The sequence below is a fragment of the Penicillium manginii genome (assembly GCF_028828005.1).
Source record: "Penicillium manginii strain IBT 31320 chromosome Unknown utg000004l:1.0-7231830.0:1.0-7236170.0, whole genome shotgun sequence".
Classification (NCBI taxonomy): Eukaryota; Fungi; Ascomycota; class Eurotiomycetes; order Eurotiales; family Aspergillaceae; genus Penicillium; species Penicillium manginii.
In genome coordinates, this window is record NW_026643105.1 from 2,255,541 (window position 1) to 2,282,865 (window position 27,325).

Consider the following 27,325-nt stretch of genomic DNA (forward strand, 5'->3'; position numbering starts at 1 on the left):
GAATCAAGCCGGAGGGATATGGAGCATGTACAGAAAGGACAGCACCGAATATGCATGGCATTGTTTGGAGGGTATCTTGGTCGGATGTGTGTCTCGGTAGAGATCAAAGTAAGGAGAAGATGACGTTTGCGGTGAGGGTAAGGCTAGGTAGTTATGAGAGAAATATGAGATAAATTAGTATGGTATGTGAGTTTGAATGTGCCATTACTTCAGGCCGAGGAATCGTTTTGAATTCTCGTAGACCACGTAACTGATTGAAACAGCGGGCGCCACTTTCAAGAGATTAGGAGTAAGTCCCTTGTAAAAGCCGCGGGGGCCTTCTGTTTCCAGAGTTTTGCGAGCCACGTCACCGATGCTGGTGTATGTTGATGGATGCAAAACGGTTCCCTGTGCCTGAAGACGAGTTCGCATGACGTTGAGTGGGTAGACCACCGATGCACTCAGGCCGCCACTCAACGCACCGATGGCACCGGTGACAAAATTGTTGAGTGGAATATCGTCTTCATGGCACTGCTTGATACGAGCCTGGCGAGCGAGGAGCGCACGTTTCAGGTACTCAAAGGTTGTCAAATCAATCGCAGCATACGGAAACATGCCCATTAGGCCGAGTGGCAGGCCACGGAAGAAGCCGAAAAGGCCGTTCGCATTCCAGACTTTGCGGGCTGTTGCTGCAATGAGCTTGTTGCCCCGTAATCCGCCTTCGACGGTCGAGCACTGCATGCGAAATTTCAAAGTGTCGAGGGGATATACGAAACATCTAGGAATCTGTCAGAACTGATGTTCATTCTTTGACACGCCAAGTCAAGACTTACTGGGCGACCATTCCACCGATACCACCTGACAAGAATTGCGAAGTTGGAAGAAGTCGTTTTGTATCATTGTGCCCTTCCAGGCCGGCGAAAAACCGCTTGGCTGACTCGTATGCTCCGAATTTGATCGCAGATTCGGGCATAACCTTGACGACATTCAATCCGTTTCCTAGGTAGCGTTAGAAACCCGCATCCTTGTGATATATGGGGTTATGTATGATTGACTCACCAGCAAACAAACTCCGGATACCGCCAGCCCGCCAAAGCTCTCTGAACGCATCGAATAATGTTTTGGAGGCATCTCCCGCCGCAGCAAGTGGGGCGCCCTCCTTGGCCGCGCGTAGCGCCGAATTTTTGACGCCCGTCTGAGCGATGAGATACACTTTCAGACGATCAAGAGGGGCAGTTATCGTCCTGGAAACGACACCTGCAACACCGCCTGCAGCGAAATAGCCTAGTTGAGGGGTATTCTCGGTCAACTTCCGTTCATAATTCCGCAGAGACATCCGCAATGCGACGAGTTTAGAAATGGGAAGATTCTCCAGCTCGACATCACCTTTCACGGTGGTGGTCGAGTCAGAAGGCGGGCTGGTTTGCGCGTAGGCTGAAGGGAGGAGGCAGGCGAGAGCGTGCAAGGAGAGAATATTGTACAAAAGGCACTGGATAGCCAGAAGAGAACGGTTAAGAAACGGAGACTCTGTACCTAAACCCTGTAGATCATTGATGTGGACATCTCCTTCCGGGTTTAGATTGCCCGTGGCCGTGTAGTACGATAAGACTGCGGTGAGATCGGTTGGGGATCGAAGCGGGAGGAAGAGGAGAAAGTCCCTAACAAAGAATAGGACGGTTAGCTTGAATCCTACAAATATCCGACCTGTAGTCACTGTGGCTATCCGTCCGGTAAAGTGATTTGAGGTGTAGATAAGCCGAACCTCCATTCTGTGTATGATATGACCCCGTCGTTATTTTTGTCGACCTCGGCAAAGAACTGGTCCAGCTTCGAACTTGATACGGTGACTCCTGATTGTGCAAACGCGATCCGCAACTCGTTCTTGTCTATTTCGCCGTTTTTGTTGTGGTCGATGGACTGGAACATCCGCCATAGCCCAGACTCGGTATGGTCGATAAACGCCTGGAACTCTACAGAAAACAGAAGGGGGTGATGCATTAGCGCGACTCCTAACTCCAAGGGAAGGAACAGTTCACAGATCTTACCGGCATGATCTATCTCGCCGTCTCCATTCGTGTCGACTTCGCGCAAGATGCTGTATAGCATGCCATCTGCGTTTTTGAGAGCTGCGACCGCGTCAGTCCGGAGCGTTCGGTACGGGATATCGACAGGACTCACGGTGATCGATCTTCTTCAGCCCTTTCTTCAACCCATTCAAGTCGATATGACCCTCCTTACGCGCATCAAGGGTCTCCCAGAGCCGGGCAACTCGTTCGTCCCGCTCATCCTTCGACTCGCCGGGTGCCATGTTCGGAGGAAATTTGTTATTGAGCACCCGGCATGCTTCAAGGGAGCATCGCCTCGTGTGGTAAAGGTGAAAGTGTAAAGGTGGCGACTCCAGGGGGGGAGGGCGTCTTTAACAGTCAAACATGAGCATGCTAAGCCTGAGCATAAAAGAAAGCATAAGAGAGGAGCTTTGCGGGTGGGGAGGGAATGATTAATCCGGGCCCGATCATTGCTGCAGCCGCCTTGACGCCATCATCTCTTTAGGCACGGGACCAGGGCTGGCCCTACTTTCCTATTTAGGGGGTCCCCGCCTTGCCCGGACGTCTGCTTTGCCGGTTGGTATGTTGGTTCTATATACATCAGGTGTGTACTAGGTAGACGTGCCGGGCGTTATAGAAGGCCGGCTTGACATGAAAAGGATGCAATCTTCTTCACATCCGATCTCAGCTCACCACATCCCATCCCATTCCATCCCACCCTACCCCATCACATCACATCACATCCCATCCCACCCCATCCAATATGGCTGCCAACTATTGGTCGTCTACTCAACGCGGATGTTGGCTCTTCACTCGTGAGAAGCTGGCGGAAAGTCGAGACCGCTTACGAGACCGAGATAAGGTCGCGCATTCGCAGTTCCCACTTCCAGACCAACGCCTGCTAAACATCTATTTCAACCAACGTACGAATCTTTTCTTTTCTTCCTCATTAACTTGAACCCCTGCTGATATCTCCAGAACTCATCAAGCTGGGTAAACGCATGTCCACTCGCCAACAGGCAATCGCAACTGCGCAGGTTTACCTCAAGAGGTTCTACTTCAAAAATGAAATTCGCTATACAAACCCTTACTTGGTTCTCACCACCGCTTTCTATCTGGCCTGCAAGATGGAAGAATGTCCCCAGCACATCCGCTTCGTTGTCGGAGAAGCGCGTGGACTCTGGCCAGGTATGCGCCATTCACTCCCTCACAATTCGTGGCAAGAGATCTAATTATTCGCAGAATTCATCACTCCAGATGTGGCGAAACTCGGTGAATGCGAATTCGCTCTCATATCCGAGATGAACTCCCAACTCATCTGCCATCACCCGTATCGGACGTTATCAGAACTTCAAACAGAGTTATCTCTTGGCTCAGGCGAGGTGGCTCTGGCTTGGTCCGTGATCAACGACCACTATCTTACCGATCTCCCTCTACTAAACCACCCGCATATAATTGCGGTCATGGCGATCATCGTCGCGGTGGTTTTCAAGCCGACTCATCCAGGCGGAACATTCAACTCCACCCCTGCCCAGTCTGCCCAGTCCACTATGGCGGGGGCGGCTAGGGATGGAAACGGTATGAACATGCTCGCTGCTCTTGCAGATCGAAGCGGAAATGGACCTCCTCGGATTCAGAAGCTGGTGCAGTGGTTGGCGGAGAGTGAAATTGATATTAAGAGTGTCATCGAGTCTACTCAGGAGCTGCTTTCTTTGTATGAGGTGTGGGAGCAGTACAGTGAAAAACACTGCAAAGAGCTCATCGGGCGAATGGTGAAGAGCAAGAATCTCGACAAATGATTGGTTTTTAGCGTGCTTGTTCATCAGGTTTATGCGGTACTGCATGGCGTTTTCGGGATCTTGGGCGTTCTGTTCATCACGTATCTTTATATTATTCCTGGGCTTTATTTTTCGTCGGCTATTAATGACCTGCCAGCGGGGCTTTATCTTTATTCTTCATATTGATACCCGAGCATCAATTTATCAAAATGATCCCTTTGGAAAAGACAACTGAAAGTTGTGACCAACTCGAAATACTTCCAAGGTTCCAAGCTACTAGTAGTAGGTCTATCGGGTTGCTCATGCTCCAGAATGTGCCTACTCGAGAGTCATATTTGGGTCATCCTCCGAATTGGCACGGCCTTTCGGTTGATGAATATGTCAGTCATCACGGAGTGCTGGCGAATCGGAATATTTATTGGAGTTCAAGTTCAAGTTAATCCACATACCCCAGCCCGGTGCTGTAAATTCCTGGGGCTAACTCGGCGGTAATACTAGTACTAGTAGTCTAAGCAGACATGTGTTGATTGCTGCTCATGTAGCACATGGTCTAGGAAAAAACCTTGGAATATACCCCCTTGGGCTCCTACTAAAATTACTAGTACATTCATGATTCAAGTTTTTACATTCAGTCCAAGGAACCAGGGCTTAAGCCCTTTGGTTTTTTTGCTTCGGTACTGCCTTTCACCCAGGGCTACTAGTAACTAGTAGCAATCGAAAAAGCTTCCTCTTGAACCATACACTGAGATAATACCTGATTCTCTTTCTTACAATACATCCTTGACTATCTGATAGTCGCAGCTCTGCAGTGGCGTTTCTTTGAATCCGGTCTCATCATTCCCATTGTGTTTCCTTTTCGATTATGTACCCGTCGCGTTCTCGATGGCTTTCGTTTTCCACAATTTGTTTTTCTTTATCCTCTTGTTTCCTCTATCTCTTCTCATTCTTCCCGCCTCCCTAAAGGTCAGATCCCATCCGGTGTGGGTCCGCATTCTCCTTTGCAACGGGCGAGTTTTACATGGTGGTTGAATTGCGAGTCCGGTTTGTTTCGTCTTTTTACTCATTTTTTTACCTGCTTTGATTTGATTCACGTCCCCTCGATTCGATCCAACGTAAGCCTAAGGTTGGCCACGAGGGGCTTCAAGCGACAAGGAAACTATCAGTCTATATGCTGTTGTCGGCGACTTATGCCGATGTTATATTGAGAGCCATCATGATCGTTTAAACTGCCCAGGTCACTTCTAGTACTAGTAAACCTGTCAGACAGCCCTGGTCATACTAATAGTATACTTGAGTTCATCAACAGACATTTACCAGCCCCTCACTCTCTCCATTCAACCCTACTCGACAAAACGTGTCAGGTGATGCTATAAAGTGACATGCCGCTGTACGCGGGGGTTATTCTAATTCGGGCCAATATCTGAAACAATCTCCGAATCGGAGTCAGCATAAGCCGTAGCTACTCCGTACACTGCATCAACACCAACACAGTACAGAGTATCCATGGCAAAGTTTCAAACTGAACCGTGGCGACCAGATCGTGTTTTTTATCAAATCTCCTTGCATGGTGTCTGGGGAAGGCGATCCGAACTAGTCAGGGCCTCCCCTCTGGCCCCTCACTGATTCTCCTATGCATTGTACACAATGTAGTTAGATCATAAGATCTGAGAGATCGCATCGCATGCCGGACCTATGCGGTTATGCGTCAGCTGCATAAATAAGGCTTCGAGTCGGCGGGTGCTTGCTTATATGTACCAGCATGTCTACAGTGAGTCCATGTACTACTAGTTATGTGGGCATAGATACAAAGTTATCCCTTCTCGCGCACCACCACCGCCCCCCTCCTATAATGTTTTAGGTTTACTAGCAAGACTTGAGAAAGAACTCCGGGACAGCCGGTTCTCAAAGGAGCGGTGAAGGTGATAGCCTCGAAGTATGTACGTAGCACCGACGGGAGAACGTCGAGGGGCTCGTCCCACGCAGTGACTGGACACGAGGGGAGCAAGCACCGACCGGGGGGAGGGGAAGACCGGGAGTTGTTCCAGCAGGCGCCGGCATTCCAAGCCGGGTCAGTCAGGTACGCGATAGAAATTAGATCAGATACTGAATCAGCACACGTCTGCCACTTATCGAGTGGAACCGTGTGGAGGGGTTGGACCGTGAGTCACGATGCTACCCAGCGAGGGAAGCAAGCAGACGCCGCATCCTGTACGGAGTAACACGTTTGATGGGGACCCGGTTGCCGCTTTGAGGAGACCGATGGGACAGGGCTGGATCTCATTTTCAGAGAGGTGGTGTGTAGCCAATGATGGAGAAAGTGGTTGCATGCACTATGCTGTACACTGCATACCTACAGCATCAATCGTGGCGTGTCTCAATCGCCCAGAATCTTCCCCCAGTGGTCCCTGCGCCCTGTGAGTCGAAGAATTGGGGAATCTAGGAATCCGAAGGGGAGGCGATCAGCGATCAGTGATCAGCAGCCACAACCGGGGCCCTATGGGAAGAGGGGAATGTGGTGCCTGGGACCTGCAATACGCTGCACAGTTTGGAGCCATAAGCACTACGACGGTAAAGAGCAAAGCTTCAAACTCTCAATCCTGGAGACGGAGACTCCGTTTGTACCATAATGCCTTGACCCCAACCCCTACAGGGAATGTTCGGGAGAGGCTGGGGGAGAATTGGAATGGAATCCCCAAGGTGAAGGGGGTGGAGCCGTGCAAAAAATGGAGGGTGACAATCCTTATTGTGCATAGCCCTACCCTGATGGTACGGAGCATTATGGAGAAAGACTCACACGAGCCACCCAGAGCCCACCAAGGGCGGCAAAAGCGAAGGTATTGAGAGATGTTCGGGGAGGGGGGCGTCATGACGATACCCTCGAGGGGAGTGATCGGTATCGTATGTACCAGCTTCACTAGGATCAGTTCAGGAGGCAAAAGGCGCAGCCACTTGTAGGCGCAGCTGGTGGGCAGATCTGCGACAATCTTTTCCGGATAAAGAATAGATCCACTCAGGTCGTCGACGTCACGTTGTTTTCTTCCGGCAGTGAGAGAAGATAAAAACAGAAAAACAGTGAGGAAACTGGTGGGAAGCGGTAAAGTGTGGATCAATGTTCGTGAAGAGTGTTGGGTGATTGGAGGAAGTGAAGTCTTGAACTTCGCCACTGCGGCCGCTCGACCGGCTTTGGTTGGTGCGTGACTCAGTGGATCCTTCTTTCGCTAGCGCATTGGTTGTACCGTGCAGTACATAATACATACATATAATACACTCCCATCACTGCACACCATTACAATACAGTGACCATACCAGTGCAAAAGACCAAAACACACCCATCGGCACCCCTCAATTCCACCTCCCACAACCACTTCGATTCTTCTCTTCTACAAATCTTCTTGTGCTATACCCCCAACTGCTCACTCGTCTTCGACTATTCTCCTTTTCTTTTATTCTCTCTTCACTTCACTTCACTTTCTACTTTCTGTATTCTTCTCTTCAAAGGGTGCTGGCCTTACCATCCATACCACCCTATCACAATGTCTGCCTTCTACAACCACCACCACTACCAGCAACAACACCCTCACGCTCACATGCCCACCCAAAATCACCACCACGGCCGTCGTCGGGCTCCCAAAATGGCTCAGCAGAACGCTCAGCGTCAGTTCCGTGGAGTCAAGAGCATGCGCGAATTGGCCGAGGCTCCCGCCGTCACTGCTTTCCGTGCTCGCTTCGAGGCCGGTCGCTCCTTTGATCTCGACGATGACCTGGAGTTCTGTCCCAATCTTTTGACCGAGGACGACGTATGTTTTGCTGATCCCAGCAAAGGGGAAAATCTCTTGAGAGGCAGGCGTGGGCTAACGGTTTCCTCTTCCCCCCTGCAGTTGCACTCCATCCACTCTGTCTCGTCCGACCGCTCCTCGCTCTCCAGCGGTTCGCCCGATACCTCTCCCCTGCAGCACCAAATCCAGCCGGTTCAGCAGGTTACCCCCTCTATCTCCCTTTCTCCTGCGCAGGCCAACTCCTATGTTCAGGCGGGCGTTGCTGGTAATCTTAATCACGCCAACTACCACCAGTCTGCCAACAACCAGGCCAACCGGACCCGCAAGGTTATTCCCATTGTCAACCCCAACACTGGAATGACTTTGGCTAGCCCGCCTTCCTCCATCTCCCCGGCCATGATGCAGGCGGCTCAGCGTCGATGGTGAGAACCTTTTTTCGGGTCTCTCCCCGGGCGCTAGCGCCCTCCGCCCTAGCGGCATGTTTCTATTGCACGTCACCTGAGCTTCTGCATCATCCGGTTGGTCCTTTAATCGCAGGTCCTAATATCTTGTTTTGCCTTTTTGGTCTTTTCCATCTTGCATTTCCCTGTCTCATACGGGCTGGGCTACCTTTGCATTCGATAACGACACCACTGGAGGGTATGTTTCCTTTCTCCTTTCTACGACAACGGCGATCGATCACAGTGATCGACAAAAAAACCTTCAAAAAACTCGAAAGTTCCTCGAAAATCCGGCTACATTGTATATACCACTCACCACACACCTTTTTTTTCCTTTCCGCCGATTTAACGACCTACACCTATATCTTTCGCCATATATCTAGATCTCTTGCGATGCTTCCAACTTGTTGCGAGCGATGGCGCCTGCGATTTGATTCTTTTTGCATCTTCTACCTACGATACCGACCGTCTCTCGGGTAGGGACGAGAAATTCCTTTCTCTTCTTTGGTCCTTGGTTTCCCCGGTTGAGGCCGACCGATGATGTATAGAATGGTGACTTGCTACTTGACGTGCATGTTCCATTGGAACCGGAGTTGATTTTTGTTCTTTTTGGAAAAGGGGAGGGTCGCTCGCGAGCGACTTGGACCCGAACCTCTCTTCTCTCTTCACCTATGCTGTGACTTATTCTTTGCCACGATTTCCTTACTCTTTCTGGATTCTCATTTCTTGGGGTTATTTTGCTCTTGGGGCGGGATGGATTTCACATTATCTTTTTCAAGGATCTAGAGGCGGAAACGATACACGTCTGCATTGCTTGGGCACTGTTGAAATATCTGGGATGTGCTTTGCTTTTGTTTTTTTCTCTTATTATCCCCTGTTTGCACCTTGGTCTGTTTTTGTTTTATTGGGCTTTTTCCTTGTACATCGGTTTTTATTCGGGGAGGGAATGGGTGATACGCGATACTCATTACTTCCTTGCCACGGGGATGTGGCTGGTTGGGTTTGGTTGCGAGCGAAACCATGGGATGCGGAGTTGTTTTCTGTTTGAAATCGATATCCTGGGGGTCTTTTCTCGCGGAACTTTTGGCGAGTATTAGACCATTTGCGTTGAAAATGGTTCTTTCTGCTTTTTTCATATATTCTTTGCTTCTGATATTCCTTCATCATGTCTTCTGCGTTTTGACTCATTCGGTTCATCCTCTGGTTCCCTGCATCTTTTTGATAAGGATGGGGAGCAGATCCCGGAGTGACATGAATACGTTGTTGTATGATGCCTGATTACCACTTTTTGAACCTTCTTGCACACTGTCATTTTCAATCTCATTTATGATCTCTTTTGTTCATATCCGCCAATAGCTTCAAGTTCTGCTAGTGATAAAATCTGGACAAATCGATGTAACGATTCCTACTATATTCAAGTTTCATTCTATGTAGGTACTCAGCGTAACGGCTGTGGAGAAAGGAATCCACCATAATGATATCTTGTATATCTCGAGTATCCCCTGCATTGAGAAAAAGAAACCATGGCATCCGTACCCCTGCGTCACCGATCGGCCGTGTTATTCGTGATGTCATGATATTCCATGACTCCTGCGATCTCCGGGGGCGAGAATGGTATCTGATGCACCCGGGAAGGAATGCTGCCAGCCTGACAGCGTTGATCATGTTCAAGCTGTCCTATGTGCTAGCACTCGTACCGATATCTGAGTATGTACAGTACACCAATACCTCGCCGTAATAGGTGATGGCTTAGATTCCGTCAAGTCATACTGTAATATCCAAATGAATGAAAATGGATAACCGAACTGCTGCGATTGTTCTCCGCCAACCCGAACAACCGTTAGGTATTGCTGACGTCACGGCTGCCAAAGCGATTGTCTATGGCCAGTCAAATCGGCCGTTTGGCCAGGGATCACGAATGGAAATGCCTTAATTGGGCCTTGTGGCTACTGCTGCTTAAACTCTCCAAGCTCTAGAGCCGGTCCTTTAACTTAGGGTCCTGAATCCATTCATCTCCAACACCCCCTCCACCATCTAGACACCTCCAGCACTATCGTGAAAGGTGTACTAGTACTATTACTACTACTACTACTACTACTCTCTGACTATCGGTACGTGGGCCTTTGCTCTCATGATGAGCATAGTATGGCGTTGGAGCTTCGCTGTGGGGGGAGTCGTCATCGCTAGCTGCTCATCCGCTGAACACTATATACCTCCAATCTCTCCGGCCACTTGTTCTAACATCACCTACTAGACACCAATAGGAGAATTCCAGTCGCAACTTTCAAGTTCATAATGTCTTTCCTCACTCCTCTTCGAAACAGCACTCGTCAAATCCCACGATCCCTCTTCATCCGGTCGACACCCACTGCTACAATCCACACCTCTGCCCCACGATTCAGCCTCAAGGAATCAGATAAGAGTGAGCCACCCCGCGAACGCAACAGCGTTTAAGCAAAATTACTAAATACGGATTGCAGACCGTGATGACCTACCAAACATCTACGAAGCACAAAAGGTTTCCCAGCTGAAGAGGGCCAAGGAAGGGAAAGGAAAATGGGAGCCCGACCTTGCGAGCAACAGCGAGGCTGATGTATGAATCAAGTCCCAGCCGGAGAGTCGAGCCAAGCAAATACTAATATATCGGATTATCAGGTCAAGGCTGACCGAGGCGAGGTCGAACACGATAAGGCCTTTCAGGAGCTGCAGGAGAGACAGAAGGCCAAGAAAGCAAAGGCTACCTAGGTACTTGAGCTATCCATTATGTCCAGGGGTTCAAGGTGTTTGCACTGCCCAGGTGGTACCCAGACAATTGGTATTGGGAGAAAAAGGTCCCAGCGACTGAGTTAGGTTCAGGTTGTCCTTCATGTGAGACTCAGACAGCTCCGGTATCATGCGTCTGTCTATGTTTATGTTTATTTTTTACGATATTGCAAATGGAGAGATCGAAGAGACACAACAGTGTGCTTGTAAATGTAGAAGTAGAATTTCAACCAGGGGAACCGGCGACATGTTAATAGGATCAATCCAACGCCAAGGAACAAGTTGATAAGAGGCCAAAGAGGCAAAACAGAGAGCTATCCCATAATATACCCAAAGAAAACGCCCGCTCGCAACATATAGGGTTAAACAGAGAAGATGAAACCGAGCCCGCCGATTATCTCATTTCAGAATCACAATCAGGATAACCAATATAATTATTAGACCGATGATTGTCATCATACTCCAGTTATCCCCTGCCTTGCGTCGAATCCGATCCATCCGCCTCCGCGCATGATTTAGACGACCCTGATGGCGCTCCACATCGTCATCAGCCCCTTCCAGCAGCGCAACATGTCCATCCAGCTCATCTCCAATCTGAATACTCAATTCATGTTGACGGCCAATCGACTCGCCGAGCCGATCTAACTGGTCGTCCTGATCGCGTATCACCTGCGAGTGATGATCATGGATCTGCTGATTCGACCAATCAGACTGGTCAACAGGTGAAGGCTCATCGCGATATGGGAAAACATTCCGGCGATCACGTTCTTCATCATCAATCTCCTGTTGTACAGCCGCAGCCGCAGCCGAATTATCCATGAAGCGCACCGATTTTGATGGAGGATGTTGTGGAACGGGCTGTTTGAGATCGGGCGATGTTCCGGGCCGGTTGGTAACACCCGCATCCTGGTTGAAAGAATCGGAATCAGTGCCGTAAAACTGGGAGGAGAGGTCTCGGAGTTGGGCATTGAGAGGGCCCAGTTGGTCCTTTAGGGCGGCGGCGCCGGTGCTGTCGTTGGATTCGGCGAGGTGAGCCTGCTCGGCTTCAACGGCTTGGATGCCCTCTCGGAGGGAGTCCAGGGAACGGGAGATCTCGCCATCCTGCGCATTGGGTTCAAGATCAAGAGAGATAGCACGTTGTCGCTCGAGCAGCGAGAGCTTAATGTGATCAGCGAGAAGGAAGAGCTGAGATGGGTTCGACATGGCGATGGCGTCAGACGGGGGGGTTGGTCGTGAAACGAGTATTGGGGTATTTGAGCGCCCCCGGGGGAATATATGGTCAAAGCGAGAAATAACCAGTCGAATCGACTGGACTAATCAGTCGGGACAAAAGATGGTTGGAGGAGATAATGGAGGTGGAATGAAGTGAGGTGAGACGAGAGTTGCAGCTAAGGCAACCCCGACATGACCGAGCGCGGGTCTGCGATCTGCCGCTTCCTTTTGGGCCTGCCGCCTTTTGCCTCCCCGCAACTCCACCCTTCTTCTACTTCTTCTACTCACTTGCAACCCCTTGAATTCGTGCCTCTTTGGTCTCGGACTTGAGATCCCTTTCTTTTTACACACTGAGTGATCGTCTCTGGTTAAGTCTCATCTTTAAGAGGCCCTTTACTTCTCGTGATCGACCTGCCCTTGACCTCGGCATCTACATCCCGCCTAATATCCGCCGCATCTCACGAGCTAATACCGCAATTCACCGCAATCCCCCCGGGAAAGTCTTCATTCTTCAAAACGCCTACGTCTAAAGGCTCTCGACTACGCGAAACAGCTTCATGGAATTTGAGACGGGTGTTTACCTCCGCGCATCATGAATATCCAGGACTTTCTGGCCTTCGACTCCGAGGCCAATAGCGACCATGACATGCCAGTCGACCTGCGCTCCCTTGATTTCGTCTCCAGCTACGATTCCCATCTGATGTGCCCAATCTGCCACTGTCCTTTAATACAACCAGCACGCCTACAATGTGATCATGTCTTCTGCCAGAAATGCCTTCGATCCGCAATCACTACCTTCCGCTCGGCCGACTCGGAAGAGTTTCCGTGTCCCTCCTGCCGAACCCCCACTAGCCACGTCTCGACGAACGTCCCCCGCCTTTTAATAAACATGTGCGACGAGATCCAAGTGCGGTGTCCTTTCCTTGCGGAGGGCTGCCAGGAGATCGTTCCGCGAGGCCATATCCAGTCGCATGTGGATAAATACTGCGGGCATCGGCTCATGCCGTGTCCGGACGAGTCTTGTGATAAGATGACCCGGAAAAAGGATCTTCAGCAGGAGGAAAGGTGCATGCATAGCTATTATCAGTGCTCGCGCTGCGAGCAGGATATAATGGAACAGGACTACGAGGTTCGTATCCCTTGATCACCAATTACCAGCGCTGAGGTAGCCTTGCTAACCAAAGTCGTTATCCAGGAACATGATAAAGAGCTATGCCCCAGTCTAGAAACGACTTGCGTGGACTGTGGAACTACAATTCCTCAGCGAGAGCTGAAAAAACATATTGAAACATGTACCGAAGTTGTGAGCCCTTGCGTGGCGTCCAAATACGGTTGTGCAGCCAAGATCCGTCGGGCAGAAATCGCAGCCCATGAGCAGTCTTGTCCACTAGTCTCCATCGGACCATATCTCGAGTCCCAGAATACCCGGTTAAATTCTCTTGAATTGACAATGCGACACCTCCAACAAAGAAACGAAATATTCGAGGACGGGCTTTCAAATATCCGTTCGAAATTGCTTGAGTCTGCCCGCGCGAGTGAGGGCCATCTTAATAGCGGGAGAGCCGCTGCTGAAGGCGAAAGAGGCCGGCAGAATCAAGTTGATGATCTTGATGACTCGATGAACTCTTCGAACGTCTTCTCATCCAATGCCACGACATACCTTCTCTCGCTTCATGAATCCCTGCGCGAGGAAGTCAGCCAAATGTCGCACGCTCTCACGGATCTCGATGCTCGTGCTAGCATGACAATCATGAATGAATGTCTTCGGATCAAAGAGGATATGGCCCACACGAATGCCGCCGTCAACAGCGTTCGTATGCAAGTTCAGTGGCTCATGAATCCCCGCCTTCACAACGGTGCCCGAGCAGGAGGCATGCGCACTAATGCCAGCGCGGCTGGTACTGAATCGCCTCGCTCGCAGTTAACATCAACTTCCGCACCGGGACCCAGCCAGGCTGCCGGTCCATCATTGGGACCCCTTCGTCCGCGACGACCAAGTGATAGTGGGCGTGAAGGAACAAAGCTGTAATCTGGCCTGGTGAGGTGGAAATTTCTTGAGCGTTGCATTATCTCCAACATATGGATGGAAATGGAGTATAGGATGCTACTTTGGTTCATGTAGCTTATGAGTGATGACTGGGTTGGGTTGCCCTGCTGGGGCAGGTGTCTCGGATAAATAGGTCTTGTCTCTTATATTTACACGCCCCTATTTCTAGGGCTGTATCTTAGAATTTATTAATCAATATCAACATCTTCATCAACTAATGCACAGATCCGAAATGGATCAATCACTCCAGAACGGTGATTATGAGAAACTTACCTGACATTAACTAAATTTACTGTAGTAGCAGGCTTTAAATTTTAAGCTATTTTATTCATTTGCGAATTCAGCGTTGTCTGAAAGATCAAGGCCTGAGGAGCAGCTCAAGTGCTTGTAGATATTGGATCCTTCTATTCCAACCCGCCTAGACAAAACCCATGAAAATTCACATCTATTCCTTCAGTTTCTTCCCATATGCATTGCATTCACTAAATTACTGATTTTGGGGGGTTCGCATCCGAGCTTTCTGCCGGTGACGAGCGTCGCGTCTTTTGTCTGCTTTCGTTTTCTGGCCCTGCTCGGCATTTCCTGGCCTGGGGGGGTGAGTTGATTTGAATTGTTTCGCTGTTGGACCATCTTGTTCTGTCTGTCTGGCTTGCGATTTCCTTTTGTACTTTTGCCACCACGGGCTGGGGCTGCAGCTGGACCTTTTGGTGGGTTGAATGGTCGAGGATTCGGGGCCAGTACAACCTCAGGCTCCTGAGGTTCGGGTCTGAGGTGTGTGCCAGTGTGCCCGGAGGGTGCTGAAATTCTTGGATTGTCAATGGGTAGCTGATTAGCTGATTGGCCAATTGGCTCTTGTGGCCCGGAAATGCGCCGTATGCCATTGTAGTTAGGTTTATAAGGTAACCTTGGGTTGTTAAGAGGCGTCTGGTTAGGGGGGTTGATTGGGCTCTCGAGGCTCCGGTATTCTCGATGGGCCATTGTAATTGGGTGCAGCTGGCAACCTCGGGCTGTTGAGAGGCGTCTGGTTAGGAGGTTTATTAAACTCGCGCGGCTCCGATCTTCTCAGTGCATCAATTTGCTGCAATCGTGATGGGTGGAAGTATGGGGTATTGGGAGTATGATCTCCAGGCCCTTGGGGTTCCGGTTTTTTATGTGTAGCAATACCATTTTGCTCGAGCGCGGCTGGTCCGACAGGCGGGTTGAAAGACCGCGAGTTGGAGGTTTGATCCTTGAGCCTCTGAGGTACCGGTCTGTCCTGTGTGCCATTATACCCTTGAACCACTGGCTTGCTCAGCGTATAAGAAGGACCAGGTATGGGATCTCGATTCCTGCTCTGGTTTGACATAATCGATCTCTGGTCCTCTTTTCTCCTCTGCGTATCCTTCTCCGTGGGCTTCGTTGCAGTTGGCGAGGCATGAGCTGGGGCATTGTTGAGAACCCTGAGAGTCCACTCATGAATATTCCTTTGCAGCAGGTCACGGTCTTCGATCGAGTTGAGATGAACATGCAACAACCCAGTCTCGCCTTGGTGAACAACACCTGAGATTTTCACTGCGGCCACTTCGGGATCGCCACTCTGCTTCAGCGCGGTGCCAATTCGGTCCCTCATTTCGGATTGAGACATTCCCTGTTCTTTCCAAGCAGTCATTGGAAGTGTAATGTAAAATGGACAACAAGCTATCCCAAGCAGCGACGATGGCTGGAAATGCACATCATCAAATGGTTTGGGCGTGGGTTTGCCGTTGGTGTCCGTGTGATAAAAGCCTGGAAGCCAGGCAGAATCTCCATCTTCGAGGTTTGGTATCCAGGAATGCGCATACTTGATGAGCTCTTTCCTTTCGGAGTGGCTATTGGGATAGATGATGATGTCCCCGAGCTCCGGCCGGTGCTCGATATAATAAATCTTCATCTGCGTCAGACTAGGTCTGCGACTTGATTGTAGAGCAGATGTGATCAACTGCGAAATAGAATGTACTGCACGGTCGGAGTCCCAGTCTTTGTACGGAGAACGCGATCCTTTCCAACAGATCCTGAGGGCAAATGGTAATACCTGTACAACACTTGTTGGTGCTGAGCCTCCCTCGGATGAAGGATTTTGACAATCAACACCTGTAGTATAGCGGCCTGGTACCCGAGCAGCTTCACCTCTCCTAAGGTGTGGAAACCAGCTTTGGGCATTCTGGATAAGGTATTCCGTATTTGCCCCGTCCCAGGGATACACATCCAAGTCCCCCGATCTGTCAACTTGAACGGTCTTGATCAACTTCTCCTTCAATCTTTCGTCGCTGCTAGTGTGCAGAGCTTTGTTCAAATCGATAACGATGGCTAGTGGCTTTTTATGGGGGTCTTGGTGGTATTGCTGGTATGCCTGTGCTGCGTATGGGGGATCAGAGCATTCCCAGCGTACTCTGAAGGAAGTCGGGCCAGTGTACAGTATCGGTGCTGTGAGTGGTTCCTCGGATACTGGGCTGTTATGTTCAGTCACTGCGATATCCGATGACAATACAGACGTCACGTCAAGTCCGTCATCGTAGAAGAAGTAGTCTTCGCCTTCTTCGTTTGGGTCCTCGTCCCCAGCAATTAACATGTCCTCTCTGAGCGGGTCATTTAATCTATTGTCGACGGTGTCGCTTTCAGTCATGCTGATATCTACCATTTCGATGTTGACTGTGGTACCCGCAGCCCTTGGGGTATGAGCCATAGCGGTCTTGGCCATACTAGAATCAGGTTGAAACACATACGGGCTTCGATATGCGGCTTCATCTTTCTCGGTATTCTCTTTGCAACTTTTGGATGTCGCGATTTGAATCTCCCCCTTCCCATTCTCACCCCCTTCCTCGTCCATTGGGTCGTCAACATGTTCCTCGTCGCGCGTCGGGATAACCTCCGGGCTATAATCCTGGGGGGTTTCGTTGAAATCTCTATGATTCAGATCCCGGGTGTTCCCAGCGACCGCGTGGGCCTCAATGCCATTCGCACTGGCCTGCGCGGCGATTCGCGAAGACCCAAGGGCTGGGGTAGTGGGAAGCGTTACACTTGGGCCTGAAACAGCCTGGGGTTCCAAGCTGGGATTATTTCCCACCAAGACCAATTGCCTTTGCGGGGATGATTGAAGCTGTTCAGCCAAGAGAGTAATGACCTTATTTGCGTGGAACATCAGGCCCATAACATAGCCCGCCGGAGCCGTCGCAGTTGGGTTTTTCAGTGTGTGCGAGCATATTTCCATGTATTGATTTTTGAAACCCTCAATCAGCCCGATGGTATCAATGCATTCATCCTCAATTGGAGGTATGCTGGGCCACTTGGCGGGCATGATTGTGGTTTTGGTGGTCGGATACCAACATAAAATAAGGTCGTGAAGTACCATGGACAAAAAAGTCGGTCTCCACCGCAGGCGGTCCACCCTGGGACATGCTTGGGTGTGGGGGGGGGCTACAAACGCGAGATTGACCCATCACATTTTACTTCTACTCCCAGGCGAGATCTTCAACTCGTTTTCATTTGTTTCATCGCGTATCTCCTGTTTCTTTATCTTTTTTTGAATTAAAATTAATCTCATGATCCCAATTTTCGATGCCGAACTCACCTCCACTACTCGTTAACTATCATCCACGCCCACAGTCACGTCTCTTGAAATCTGAAGTAAGCTTGACAACTGCTCCGCCGGAGTTCTTTCAAAACCATATTCAGTTGCCACTCCAAAATCCTTGACAACAGTCTGTGCTGTATGAATCCTTCTCCTGGTCCCCTCCTCCTCATCAAAGTGTACCAGTCCAAGAAAGAGCTTTGCCCGTGTGCCAACATGAAGCCGGGCCAAAGGTGCAAAATACCCCGGGTCGTCTCTGCTTTTAGGCACAGCCAAATGAATCCAGTCAATTGTATGCGAGGTTGTTTTGGCAATGCCATTGACAAAGTCTACAACCATCCCCATGTCGTCGGGCTCGATGAAATGCGCGTGATTCAAGTCGCCATAGCAGGGGTGAATACCCAGTGGGACATTGGCAGGGATATGAGCTACCATGCGCTGGATACGACTCAGGAGGCCATCGTATATTGGAGAAAAGTATGGCTTAAAGAATTCATCACGCAGTCGACCTCGCGCATACTCTAGCGACGTAACCTCAAAACAGAGGTCCAACTGGAGGGCCAAGTCTTCCGCAGGAATCTCTTCAACGATCGACTCTATTTCATCGTAAGTTCACCTCTCGTAGAAGGGCTCCAATTGTTCTTGGAATTCCGGTCGTACATGGCCTTGAATACAGGCATGTGGTGAAGGGAGCGAGACTCGAAATCGCACACCGGGCGGTATGATACCGTGACGGCCAAATCTGATATGACTCCTTTGCAATTTGGTCATATTTTGATGGTTTGACATCGTCTTGTGTGAATATTCCTGCGTGGTCTTTTGGAAGTAGAACGCCGCCAAGTGTAAATCTTAGGGTTTCTTTGGGGAAATCTCACGCTGCCACCCAATCCAATTGTATCTGTCTCCGATTTCACCATCGGGGATCGATGCTAGATGACCGGGTAGAGCTAGACACAACTTGAATGCATCTTCATTGGAAGGCACAGGGAGACTGCCTACAAGGAGAACCCCCCTTGGGGGTGTGGACTGCGACATGTTTAAATGGGATCTCAACGGTATGATATGGACAGAGGACTGCCTGATGAGCTGTAATAGAAGCAGCATACAAGGGTAACTTGAAGGCATACATCCAATTTATGAGAGAAAGGATATTAGACCAAGCTGTCGTCATCTTGTGATATTTGCTAGATTTGGCTAGGCGGGATAGAATTTCGGCCACCACGATGTTTCACGGTGGAACGATTGAATCTATTGTATTACAATGGCTAAGGCTTTTACCGAGTAGTTCAAACTGAAAAAGTCTTTTAAATTTCGATACCATACCCTCTTAGTAGTGGGATCTGTGATGCGACCGGGCAAAAAATCAACCAGTAGTACCAACCAATTATCCCGATGCATTTTACACGATTGGCAAAAAGATATCTCAGGTGATTTTTGTAGGAATAGCCGAACGGGGGGGGTCGAACCCCCAACCTTGAGATTAAGAGTCTCACGCTCTACCGATTGAGCTAGCCCGGCAGGGCTGTTGAAGGAGGAACAAGCTATGGCTATATTACCCTAGGACTTTTCATATCAGACATTTGAACTGGCAGTGGGTGGATCAAGGCTTGATATCCGTCGGGCACTACTAAGTGGACTCCCCATTTGGCTATCTGAACACCCTATCTATCTATTTACAAAAGGTGCTGTAGGTGTATAACCACGAACTACAGTAGGAGGCTAGGATTGTATTTTCTCACCTTCGGATAGGTAATTCAGTAGGTATCTGCTAGTGCTAACTGTCTCAGTAACTGATAGTATACCTAGGTATCTGATCGGATAGATCCTACTAGCACAAGCTAACTATACCCTATACTAGCCATATATACCGCACCACACCTTGTCGCCAAAAACCTTGAAGTATGTATAAACTACTATTATATTCTAATTAGGGCCGACCCCGTGATAATACGCATACAGCACCTTTTTTAAATGTACTACTAGTACATGATAGGGTGTTCAGATTCAGACAGTTCCTCGTTTGACATAGGAACATCCGTCTTCTCGTTAAGAGTCTTGTAGATTCTCTCCATAGCGCTTGTTTCCTGTATCCGAAGCTATTATGTCGTCAAAAATTCTTTGGTGGCTGTGGGTTCATAACTTGATAATATATTTTTGCGGGTGTATTCTTACGTGAAAAAGTCATCAATGACTGGACGACTAAACCTCCAGTATTGGGTAATGCTCTTCTGTCCTGACCCAATAAAGATGACCCATGGTACGATGCGGTACGGGTTTTCAGGCGTCACAATGAAGCCACGGTGTGGAAATGAAGCCGCTGCTGCGTTCAGGCCTGTAATCAGTTAAAGTACGATATAGAGTGGTGTTACTAGTATAGAAGAGGTCTAATTAGATGATACACTTAAAGCTACTAGTAAGATAATGGGACTCCAACGGAAATATGATTTTAAATCTTATTATGGTAGAGGTTTAAAAAGATAGCCTACTACTACTAGCTGCCCAGGTGCTACATATGTATCGCACGTGATCTGCATATATAGAGCTATCCTGCTACTGAATATCATTGAGGGTCATTTCCCCCTGATACACTCTTTCTTACTACGTGCTTCGTACTAGCATATTGGTAGCATGTCCTGGTCACCACCTACCTAGGTAGCCTCGGTAGGGTTACCACCACGACCAGGACCCGTTGATCACCCGCGACAATATTAGAGGGGTTTCGCTAGAGTGACCCTCAAAAAGTTCAGCTTCTAAGGTTGGAATATTACTAGATGTCATAAGCCCCAGGGCTAGTGCTCGGACTCGGAATTAACCATACCTAGGTATCTATTTCATCTTTAGAGTACTTAGTAGTATCTTAACATTTTAACCCCTAGCTAGATGCACCATCCAAATGAGTCCACCCCTACCACGCCCTCGCACCACAAACTATCATAACCTCATAAAGCATACACAGCATGATCATCTTGCCAATTTAATATCCATATCCGCTATTTCCATGCCCCTGCTGACCATGCTGGTGCTGTGATCCATCCCCACCCGCATTCCCAGCCCCATCATCCTCAACACCCCTCGACGAGCCGTGCGAAAGCCCACCAGGAATGAAGTTGGAGATCTTACTTTCAAGACCGTGAAGCTTATTCAAGTTCGACATACCGGGAATCGGAAGACTGGAGAGTTTATCCCAAGGCAAACCGGACGAGTGCGACTGTTGTTGTCCATGCTGCTGTGACTGGCCAAACCCAAAGAATGATTGATGACCACCGGATGGTTGTCCCTGTTGGCTGTGACCATGTCCATGCCCATGGTTACCGCCTAGTGCAGCGAACCCACCCTGGCCGCCACCGTGCGTGTGAGGAACACCACCGGTGTTCTTGCCTGAACGGACGCCCTCGGAGCTGAGTACGTCATTCAAATTGGCGCCACGATCGGGACGAGAGTGAGCCCAGTTCTGGACGGCTTCGAACATCGACCTGTGCGCTTCGTTGTTCATATCCCGGAGAACGGGGTGATGGAATACGCGCAGGCAGTCGTTAAGAACCTCGTGCTCGGGCACGTCAGGGTGTTGCCAGGCGTAGAGCACGCGGGGAGCAACATACTTGACAATCACAGAGGCAACTTGTCCGGCGGGTTCGTTGAGGATGTTGGCAAAATGGTCCTTGGAGAGTAGCGAGTGGGTGGGATCGGTGCAGTGGGGATCAGTCCAGGGCTCATATTGGTGCTTTCCTGATGCTTCGACAACGCCCGCAGAGCCGGTCTGTAAAGACTTCGAGGCAGCGTTGATCAGGGGTCTCACGAAAGGTGCTAGGAGAGACATGATGAAGACAGTCAAAGTCTCCGAGATCTTCTCAATGAGAGACTCGAGCCCGGGAACCTTTTCGATGATTGAATTGAGTTTGCGAACCACCTTGTCGCGGAAGGCCAGAATGGGATAGATTTTGGACACTGTCTCTTGGGGATTGAAATCTGGCATGCCACTGAGACCTGGACCTGGGCCAGAGCTACCAGATGAAGGCTGAGGCGTCGCAGCACGAGATCCCCTGGTCTCTGCGTAGCCCATATGCGACCCCCGAGAGCGATTGAGGGTCTCCTGTGTTTCGGACTGATGCTTCAGGTTCTCAGCTTCAGCGACGAGATCTCTTGTACCCGGAATCTTGCCCAAAAGCCCAGTAAGAGAACCAAGAGAGTTATTAGACTGGGAATTATTCTCTGCATCACCCAGTGCCAGGTCCATCTCGTTGACCTCAGACTGAGTAAAGTGGTCGGTGGCCTCTCCCAGCACGGAGTGAAAGAAATCAACCATGCCAAAGGTACCGGTGACAAGTGGGAAGACATGGTGTCCACGAACGTTGCATTGCGTGGCCGTGCCGGTGTGCGGGAACACATTGTGCATGCCCATCTCACGAAGAACTAGCTCGCAATAATTGGTATGCGCGGCAAAGTCCTCAAGCGTGTGGAGACCCTGGCCGAGGCATCTGAGTGCTTCGCAAAGATCCTCTTCCTTGCCCTTACTGCCTCCGCCATTGGTGTACATGCGTCCGTAGTGAATACTGCGGCTTAAACTGAATTTGACATAGGCAGCACTGGTAGCCCAGTCACCGCGCTCATTAGCGATATAGTTCTTCATTCCCGTCTCGGGATCGATTTCCAGCTCAACATTGCGGACCGGGGGTCGCAGGCGTTTATCGTACTGACGCGCATCCTCATTGTCGGCGTAATCTTTAGGGTTACTGGAAAGCAATTAGCGGAAACTCCCCTGAGAAAGATTCACCCTGTCACATACTCAATATGTTCCTCTGGCCGATAAACCCCGAGGCGATCGGAGGTGACTTCAAATTCGGCTGTCGCATAGCCGAAACTCAGGAACGAGAGGACCCACACAAGCACACGGATTGTTTCGGCCTGGAGATTTTTCAGGGTCCCGACATCCATTGCCTGCGAACTGGTGGCATGTGTTAGCTTAAGGTCTTCCCCACGCCCCCTCCTCCTTCCAGCGAAACATGCAGACTTACTAGTCGCGCAACCAATTTCCAAAGTATACGCGCTTGATCATGGTGGACGTCCATTTATGCCCGTGGATGAATGCGACTGTCTTGAGGATATCTTCGATATCGCCATGGCGCCAGTTTTTCCCCTCGACGGCGGAGATTGAGGCAATGTCTGTGTATATCAGCACCTTGAAGGGGTAATGAGATGTACAAGAAGAGACATACTTCCGGCACCAAACGCGTGGACTTGGGGTAATAGCAGCAGCAGGCACACTATCAGGGCGGGGAAGCCCGCTCGGAGGAGGGGCATGGTGGGCTGAAGGTGAATATGGATAAAGGGTCAAGGAGAGACGATGAATTCCTAAGAAATTAGAGAATAAAATAAAGGAAGAGGAGGAGAGAGAAAGAGAAAGATAGTACGATTCTCTGTGTCTCAGGCCGATCTTGGCAGTCCGCGATGACGTGGGAGGGGCAGTACAAACAAGCACAACAAGTGCGAGCTGACTTGAATGCCCAACATTGTATCAATGTTGGTATCACAATGGCCCAAGTCCACATGAATGTAGTCTATACCTAGGTACATCATTGATCCTTTTAAAGATATCCATGGATTCGAATAGGGAGTTCCATGTATCAATTTCCGTTCCGCGGGGGCAGATCCACTGAAACTTGAAGTATACAGCACTCTTCATACTATAGAGTATCGGTTCCAAGCTAGCTTGAAGCTGTCGGCTGTCATGCATTACTAGTACTAGTACTATTTATTATGTGCAGGTCAAGCTTCTGCAAGCTTGGTGACACCCTACTCTAAGGTACCTAGGTACTGATACTACCTCGCAGGGCAATTCAGTGGGGGCATCGGACTTTAATGTCTTCCAGAGCCTCCGATTCACCCCACGATCCGATCTTTGCCCTAAGATGAGGGGCAATGGGGGAAAAATGGACAATCAGATTGTCAATTTGTGGAGGTCACATCGGATCCACAGTAGCATTGACAAACCATTCAAAAAATCCTAAATGTCACAGTCGCAGTCCCATTGTAGCATCTTATACTACTTCAACCCCGCACATCATATAAACACGGGGCTTCTCCAGACTTTCCAAGCTTCCCTTCACCTCATCCACCTCACCTCACCTCACCTCACCTCATCTTAACATCACACCATGTCCACACCCAACCTCGATGCCCTCCAGCGCGACGGCTTCGTCGTCGTCCGCAACCTCCTAACCCCCACCGAAATAACCCACTACCGCACCATCGCAACAGAAGCCACCACCAAAACCCGCACCGGAAGCTGGCCACACTTCCGCACCGTCCCCAAACAATTCCCCCCCCTGGCCCTCAACCCCACCCCCCGCCTCCGAAGGCGGAATCTGGGGCGTCCAGCACCTCCTCCACCCCTCCATGCCAGGCCGCTCATCCTTCGCAAAATGCTACTTCTCCCCGTCCATCCTCGCCGTCGCCGAAGAACTAATGGGCGTAACCCCCACCCCCACCAACAACAACAATGAGCCCCTCGTAATGGAACTCTTCAACCTCCTCGTCGCCCCCGAAACAAAAGACTTCGAACTCCGCTGGCACCGCGACGACGTCCCGGAATCCGCAACCGCAGATGAAGAACTCACCCAACTAGCCGCCAAATCCCCCGGCGGTCGCCAGTCACACGCCCAGTATAATCTCGCACTATGCCCAGACGCCTCGCTAATCGTTGTGCCGGGGTCACACCGGCGCGCGCGCACAGACGCAGAGCGCAATGCAGACCCGTATGAGGCTAACATGCCGAACCAGCTGGTCGTCACGCTGCAGCCCGGCGACGCGGTCTTCTACGATAGCAATATCCTGCACCGCGGGACGTACAAGGCCAAACCTGCGAGTGGCGAGGAGACGCGGCTGACGCTGCATGGGAGTTTGGGGCTGAAGGCTGCGGATGCGAGTGATGCGGAGACGAAGAAGGTGCGTGCTACGGCGGTTTTGCAGCATGGGGTTGGGGCTTGGGTTAGTGGGGAGGATGCGGCTTTTGGGCTTGGGGAGAGGCCTGAGAGGATGAGGGCGAATCTTGTGGGTATGGGGACTGGGGAGGGGGTCGGGTTTTCTTTGCAGGGGTAGATAGATTCCTGGGAGGTGGATGCTAGTTGGGGTACTGGTTGATTTAAGCGTGAACTTGCATTGGCTTTTACTGCTCTAGATGGATTGTATAGTTGGGGATTTGATGAGGATGATTATTGTGAGATTATTTTACTTCATGTGGATTACGAATTTCATATTTCGATAGACTTGAATGAATGGATCTGGTAGGAATTTGCCAGCTGCTGACACATTTGTTAGTACGCATAACTGGAGCCAGTCTCTCTTTTATCCTGTCAATAACTACTAATTCTACCGGAGCTAGCAAGAGAGCAGTTTATCAATATGTACAATCATTGACTTCTTGAGATCCTCTATAGTACTATTTCCCCGGGACCCACTTCAGACTATAGACAATGATGCTACGTTGTACTGTACTATGCAGCCTCACTCAAGCATTGGGCCCATACAACCCAAAAGCTTAGGAATATCTACTTCTTGGCAGCACCCCCAGCCAAACGAACGCCACTCGGCAATCCCAAGATCTGACCCGCTTGTTCGAGACTGCACGTCCCCAGATGACCATCCCCGCCGGACTCCGTCAAACAACCGCCCTTATCATTCTGCAGGTGGCCAGTCATATAGTGGGACCATGCTGTGCCGGATCCACCATTGCATGATGCGAGGGCGACCCCGCCGTCGCTCGTCGCCAAACACTTGGATTTATCCGAGAGAAGGCTTAGGGTTAGTTTGCTTCCGTGGGAGGAGACGTGCCAGACCTGGGAATCGGTGGCTTGGCACGATTCAAACTTGACGCCCGTGGAGGATGCGGTTAGGCAGTGGCTGGTTGCTGTGTTGATTATCATGCCGGTTGGCGTGATGGTGGTGCATTTCCGTGGGGGTGTAATGCGGAGCACGCTGGTGGCATGGCTAGCCAGGGTGATATCAACCGAGTCTTTGATGGTGGAAACGGTCCCGGTTAGGAGATCGCGGGCTTTATACGTGCAGCCGGGGTCCAGTCCCAACCGCGCGATGGGGATGTTTGTCTTGCTGGTTTTTTTGCCTCGGTTCAGGACGGTGAGTAGCCTGTCTCCATTTGCCAGGGAGCGGGTTAGTACGTCGAAATCGCTGTCGCGGCTGACTAGAGCCGATTGCTGAGCGAGCGGATCTTGGTCTACAGAGATCAAATCCTTGTTGCTCAGGAACTCGATCTCACTGTCCGACAAGTCAGGGATATACGCGCTGATAATCAGCGGCGCACCCATCGAAGCCCAGAGTGCGAATTGAGACCGCTTTTCCACGTCTGTGAGACCAGGGTGATCTGGAATCAGGAAATCCGGGTCATTGTAGTAACCGGGCTGCTGGTAGCGCACCACCAGCGTGTGGTAGTGGTAATTCACCATGATACTGTCCCAGGCACTCCCTTCTCCACTGTAAACAAGGACATCGTCCGAGTGCCGCGCCAGCTCACCATACTCGGGGATCCAGTCCATGACCATGGCCCAGTCCGTGGCATTGGTGGAAAAGTACGCCGGGGCGGATTCGGAGAATATGAGCGGATCCTGCATGCCGCTCAGGATCGTGTGCCACTTGCTATAAAGCTGGCGATACTCGTCTCGCAGCGGCTGGCCTTCGTCAGAGAAAACATTGCACCCGTCGAGCTTGAGGTAGTCGATGCCCCAGTTGGCAAAGCTCTCGGCATCTTGTTCTTCATGGCCCAAGGAACCGGGGTAGCCGCCGCAGGTTGCATTACCGGCGTCCTCGTAGATGCCCAAGTGGAAGCCGTGGCTTTTGGCATACTTGGCCAGCCACGGAATGCCATGGGGAAACAGTGTTGTATTCCACTGCAGTGATCCGTCCGTGGCACGTTCATGCGTCATCCAGCAATCATCCAGATTGAGGCGATTGTAGCCCACATCACGAAGACCGCGATTGACCATAGCCTGGGCCGTATCGGTAAAGAGGGTCTCGTTGAGATCGCATTGGAACCGGGCCCAGTTATTGAAGCCCATCGGCGGAGCCGCAAGGAGATCCGGGTTAGATACTGATGCATAGACCTGAGCAGGAAGCGATTGGACCATCAAGAGGCCAGCCATGCTAACTGGAACGGACCAGCGGGTTGAAGATCTCGGCATGACGTGCTCCGTATTGACGAAGAAACAGGAACAGGAACAGGATCTGAAAGATTTGGAATACCTAGGTAGTAAGGTTCTCTAGGCGAAAAAAACAAAAAAAAAACAATATAAGGTCTGGATCAGATTTGCCAAATTGCCAAGGTGATAGTCTTGTACTCTGACAGATCGGTCTAATATGAAGAGATCTGAGCAACCTTGGAATGGTCCGATCAAATCCCAGGCCCTGGAGGTCCGAAAGGCAGGCTTTATGGGGCCGTGAAGCCATCCACGATCGAGATTCCCCGCACCGGAGATCCGCGATCGACAGAAATCATACGTCGGGGTTAGTGGTACTCAGGGCAAGGGAATTGCGACGGTGGCATTCATGGATAAGGGAGGAATCTATTAAGGAATAGGGGGGGGGGGGGTGCGGTAGTCGATGAGGACGTTCTCGCCTATGCCCCTGTGTGGGAAGTAGATAAGATCTGCATCTACCAGCACCAACAGCAGCAGCAGCACCAACAGCTCCGAA

General features: G+C 50.4%; 11 protein-coding genes across 11 annotated transcripts; 5 read left to right on the forward strand and 6 right to left on the reverse strand.

The window, feature by feature from the left end:
- Window positions 1–204: 204 nt before the first annotated feature.
- Window positions 205–2,287, reverse strand: N7533_004565 (calcium-binding mitochondrial carrier protein; the record flags this gene model as incomplete). Its single annotated transcript, XM_057101215.1, has 6 exons — window positions 205–757; window positions 813–978; window positions 1,039–1,637; window positions 1,742–1,949; window positions 2,025–2,105; window positions 2,158–2,287. 6 exons carry the CDS (start codon window positions 2,285–2,287, stop codon window positions 205–207), a joined length of 1,737 nt encoding a protein of 578 aa, XP_056960845.1.
- A 500-nt stretch (window positions 2,288–2,787) lies between these two features.
- ssn8 (cyclin-dependent protein serine/threonine kinase regulator SSN8) lies at window positions 2,788–3,823 on the forward strand (the record flags this gene model as incomplete). The annotated part of the gene is made up of 3 exons (XM_057101216.1): window positions 2,788–2,947; window positions 3,003–3,212; window positions 3,267–3,823. The coding sequence occupies 3 exons, from the start codon at window positions 2,788–2,790 to the stop codon at window positions 3,821–3,823; spliced, it is 927 nt and encodes a 308-aa protein (XP_056960846.1).
- A 3,611-nt stretch (window positions 3,824–7,434) lies between these two features.
- On the forward strand, window positions 7,435–8,004 carry N7533_004567 (DUF4452 domain-containing protein; the record flags this gene model as incomplete). Its single annotated transcript, XM_057101217.1, has 1 exon — window positions 7,435–8,004. The coding sequence occupies one exon, from the start codon at window positions 7,435–7,437 to the stop codon at window positions 8,002–8,004; it is 570 nt and encodes a 189-aa protein (XP_056960847.1).
- A 2,309-nt stretch (window positions 8,005–10,313) lies between these two features.
- Window positions 10,314–10,763, forward strand: N7533_004568 (uncharacterized protein; the record flags this gene model as incomplete). The annotated part of the gene is made up of 3 exons (XM_057101218.1): window positions 10,314–10,440; window positions 10,499–10,611; window positions 10,674–10,763. The coding sequence occupies 3 exons, from the start codon at window positions 10,314–10,316 to the stop codon at window positions 10,761–10,763; spliced, it is 330 nt and encodes a 109-aa protein (XP_056960848.1).
- A 417-nt stretch (window positions 10,764–11,180) lies between these two features.
- N7533_004569 (syntaxin family protein) lies at window positions 11,181–11,984 on the reverse strand (the record flags this gene model as incomplete). The annotated part of the gene is made up of 1 exon (XM_057101219.1): window positions 11,181–11,984. The coding sequence occupies one exon, from the start codon at window positions 11,982–11,984 to the stop codon at window positions 11,181–11,183; it is 804 nt and encodes a 267-aa protein (XP_056960849.1).
- A 601-nt stretch (window positions 11,985–12,585) lies between these two features.
- On the forward strand, window positions 12,586–14,022 carry N7533_004570 (uncharacterized protein; the record flags this gene model as incomplete). The annotated part of the gene is made up of 2 exons (XM_057101220.1): window positions 12,586–13,122; window positions 13,189–14,022. 2 exons carry the CDS (start codon window positions 12,586–12,588, stop codon window positions 14,020–14,022), a joined length of 1,371 nt encoding a protein of 456 aa, XP_056960850.1.
- Window positions 14,023–14,968: 946 nt separating this feature from the next.
- On the reverse strand, window positions 14,969–17,353 carry N7533_004571 (uncharacterized protein; the record flags this gene model as incomplete). Its single annotated transcript, XM_057101221.1, has 1 exon — window positions 14,969–17,353. The coding sequence occupies one exon, from the start codon at window positions 17,351–17,353 to the stop codon at window positions 14,969–14,971; it is 2,385 nt and encodes a 794-aa protein (XP_056960851.1).
- A 285-nt stretch (window positions 17,354–17,638) lies between these two features.
- N7533_004572 (uncharacterized protein) lies at window positions 17,639–18,661 on the reverse strand (the record flags this gene model as incomplete). The annotated part of the gene is made up of 2 exons (XM_057101222.1): window positions 17,639–18,222; window positions 18,502–18,661. The coding sequence occupies 2 exons, from the start codon at window positions 18,659–18,661 to the stop codon at window positions 17,639–17,641; spliced, it is 744 nt and encodes a 247-aa protein (XP_056960852.1).
- Window positions 18,662–20,600: 1,939 nt separating this feature from the next.
- On the reverse strand, window positions 20,601–22,924 carry N7533_004573 (Het-C domain-containing protein; the record flags this gene model as incomplete). The annotated part of the gene is made up of 4 exons (XM_057101223.1): window positions 20,601–22,356; window positions 22,410–22,568; window positions 22,639–22,786; window positions 22,840–22,924. 4 exons carry the CDS (start codon window positions 22,922–22,924, stop codon window positions 20,601–20,603), a joined length of 2,148 nt encoding a protein of 715 aa, XP_056960853.1.
- Window positions 22,925–23,778: 854 nt separating this feature from the next.
- On the forward strand, window positions 23,779–24,721 carry N7533_004574 (phytanoyl-CoA dioxygenase family protein; the record flags this gene model as incomplete). Its single annotated transcript, XM_057101224.1, has 2 exons — window positions 23,779–23,995; window positions 24,027–24,721. 2 exons carry the CDS (start codon window positions 23,779–23,781, stop codon window positions 24,719–24,721), a joined length of 912 nt encoding a protein of 303 aa, XP_056960854.1.
- Window positions 24,722–25,170: 449 nt separating this feature from the next.
- Window positions 25,171–26,814, reverse strand: aglA (putative alpha-galactosidase; the record flags this gene model as incomplete). Its single annotated transcript, XM_057101225.1, has 1 exon — window positions 25,171–26,814. The coding sequence occupies one exon, from the start codon at window positions 26,812–26,814 to the stop codon at window positions 25,171–25,173; it is 1,644 nt and encodes a 547-aa protein (XP_056960855.1).
- Window positions 26,815–27,325: the final 511 nt, after the last annotated feature.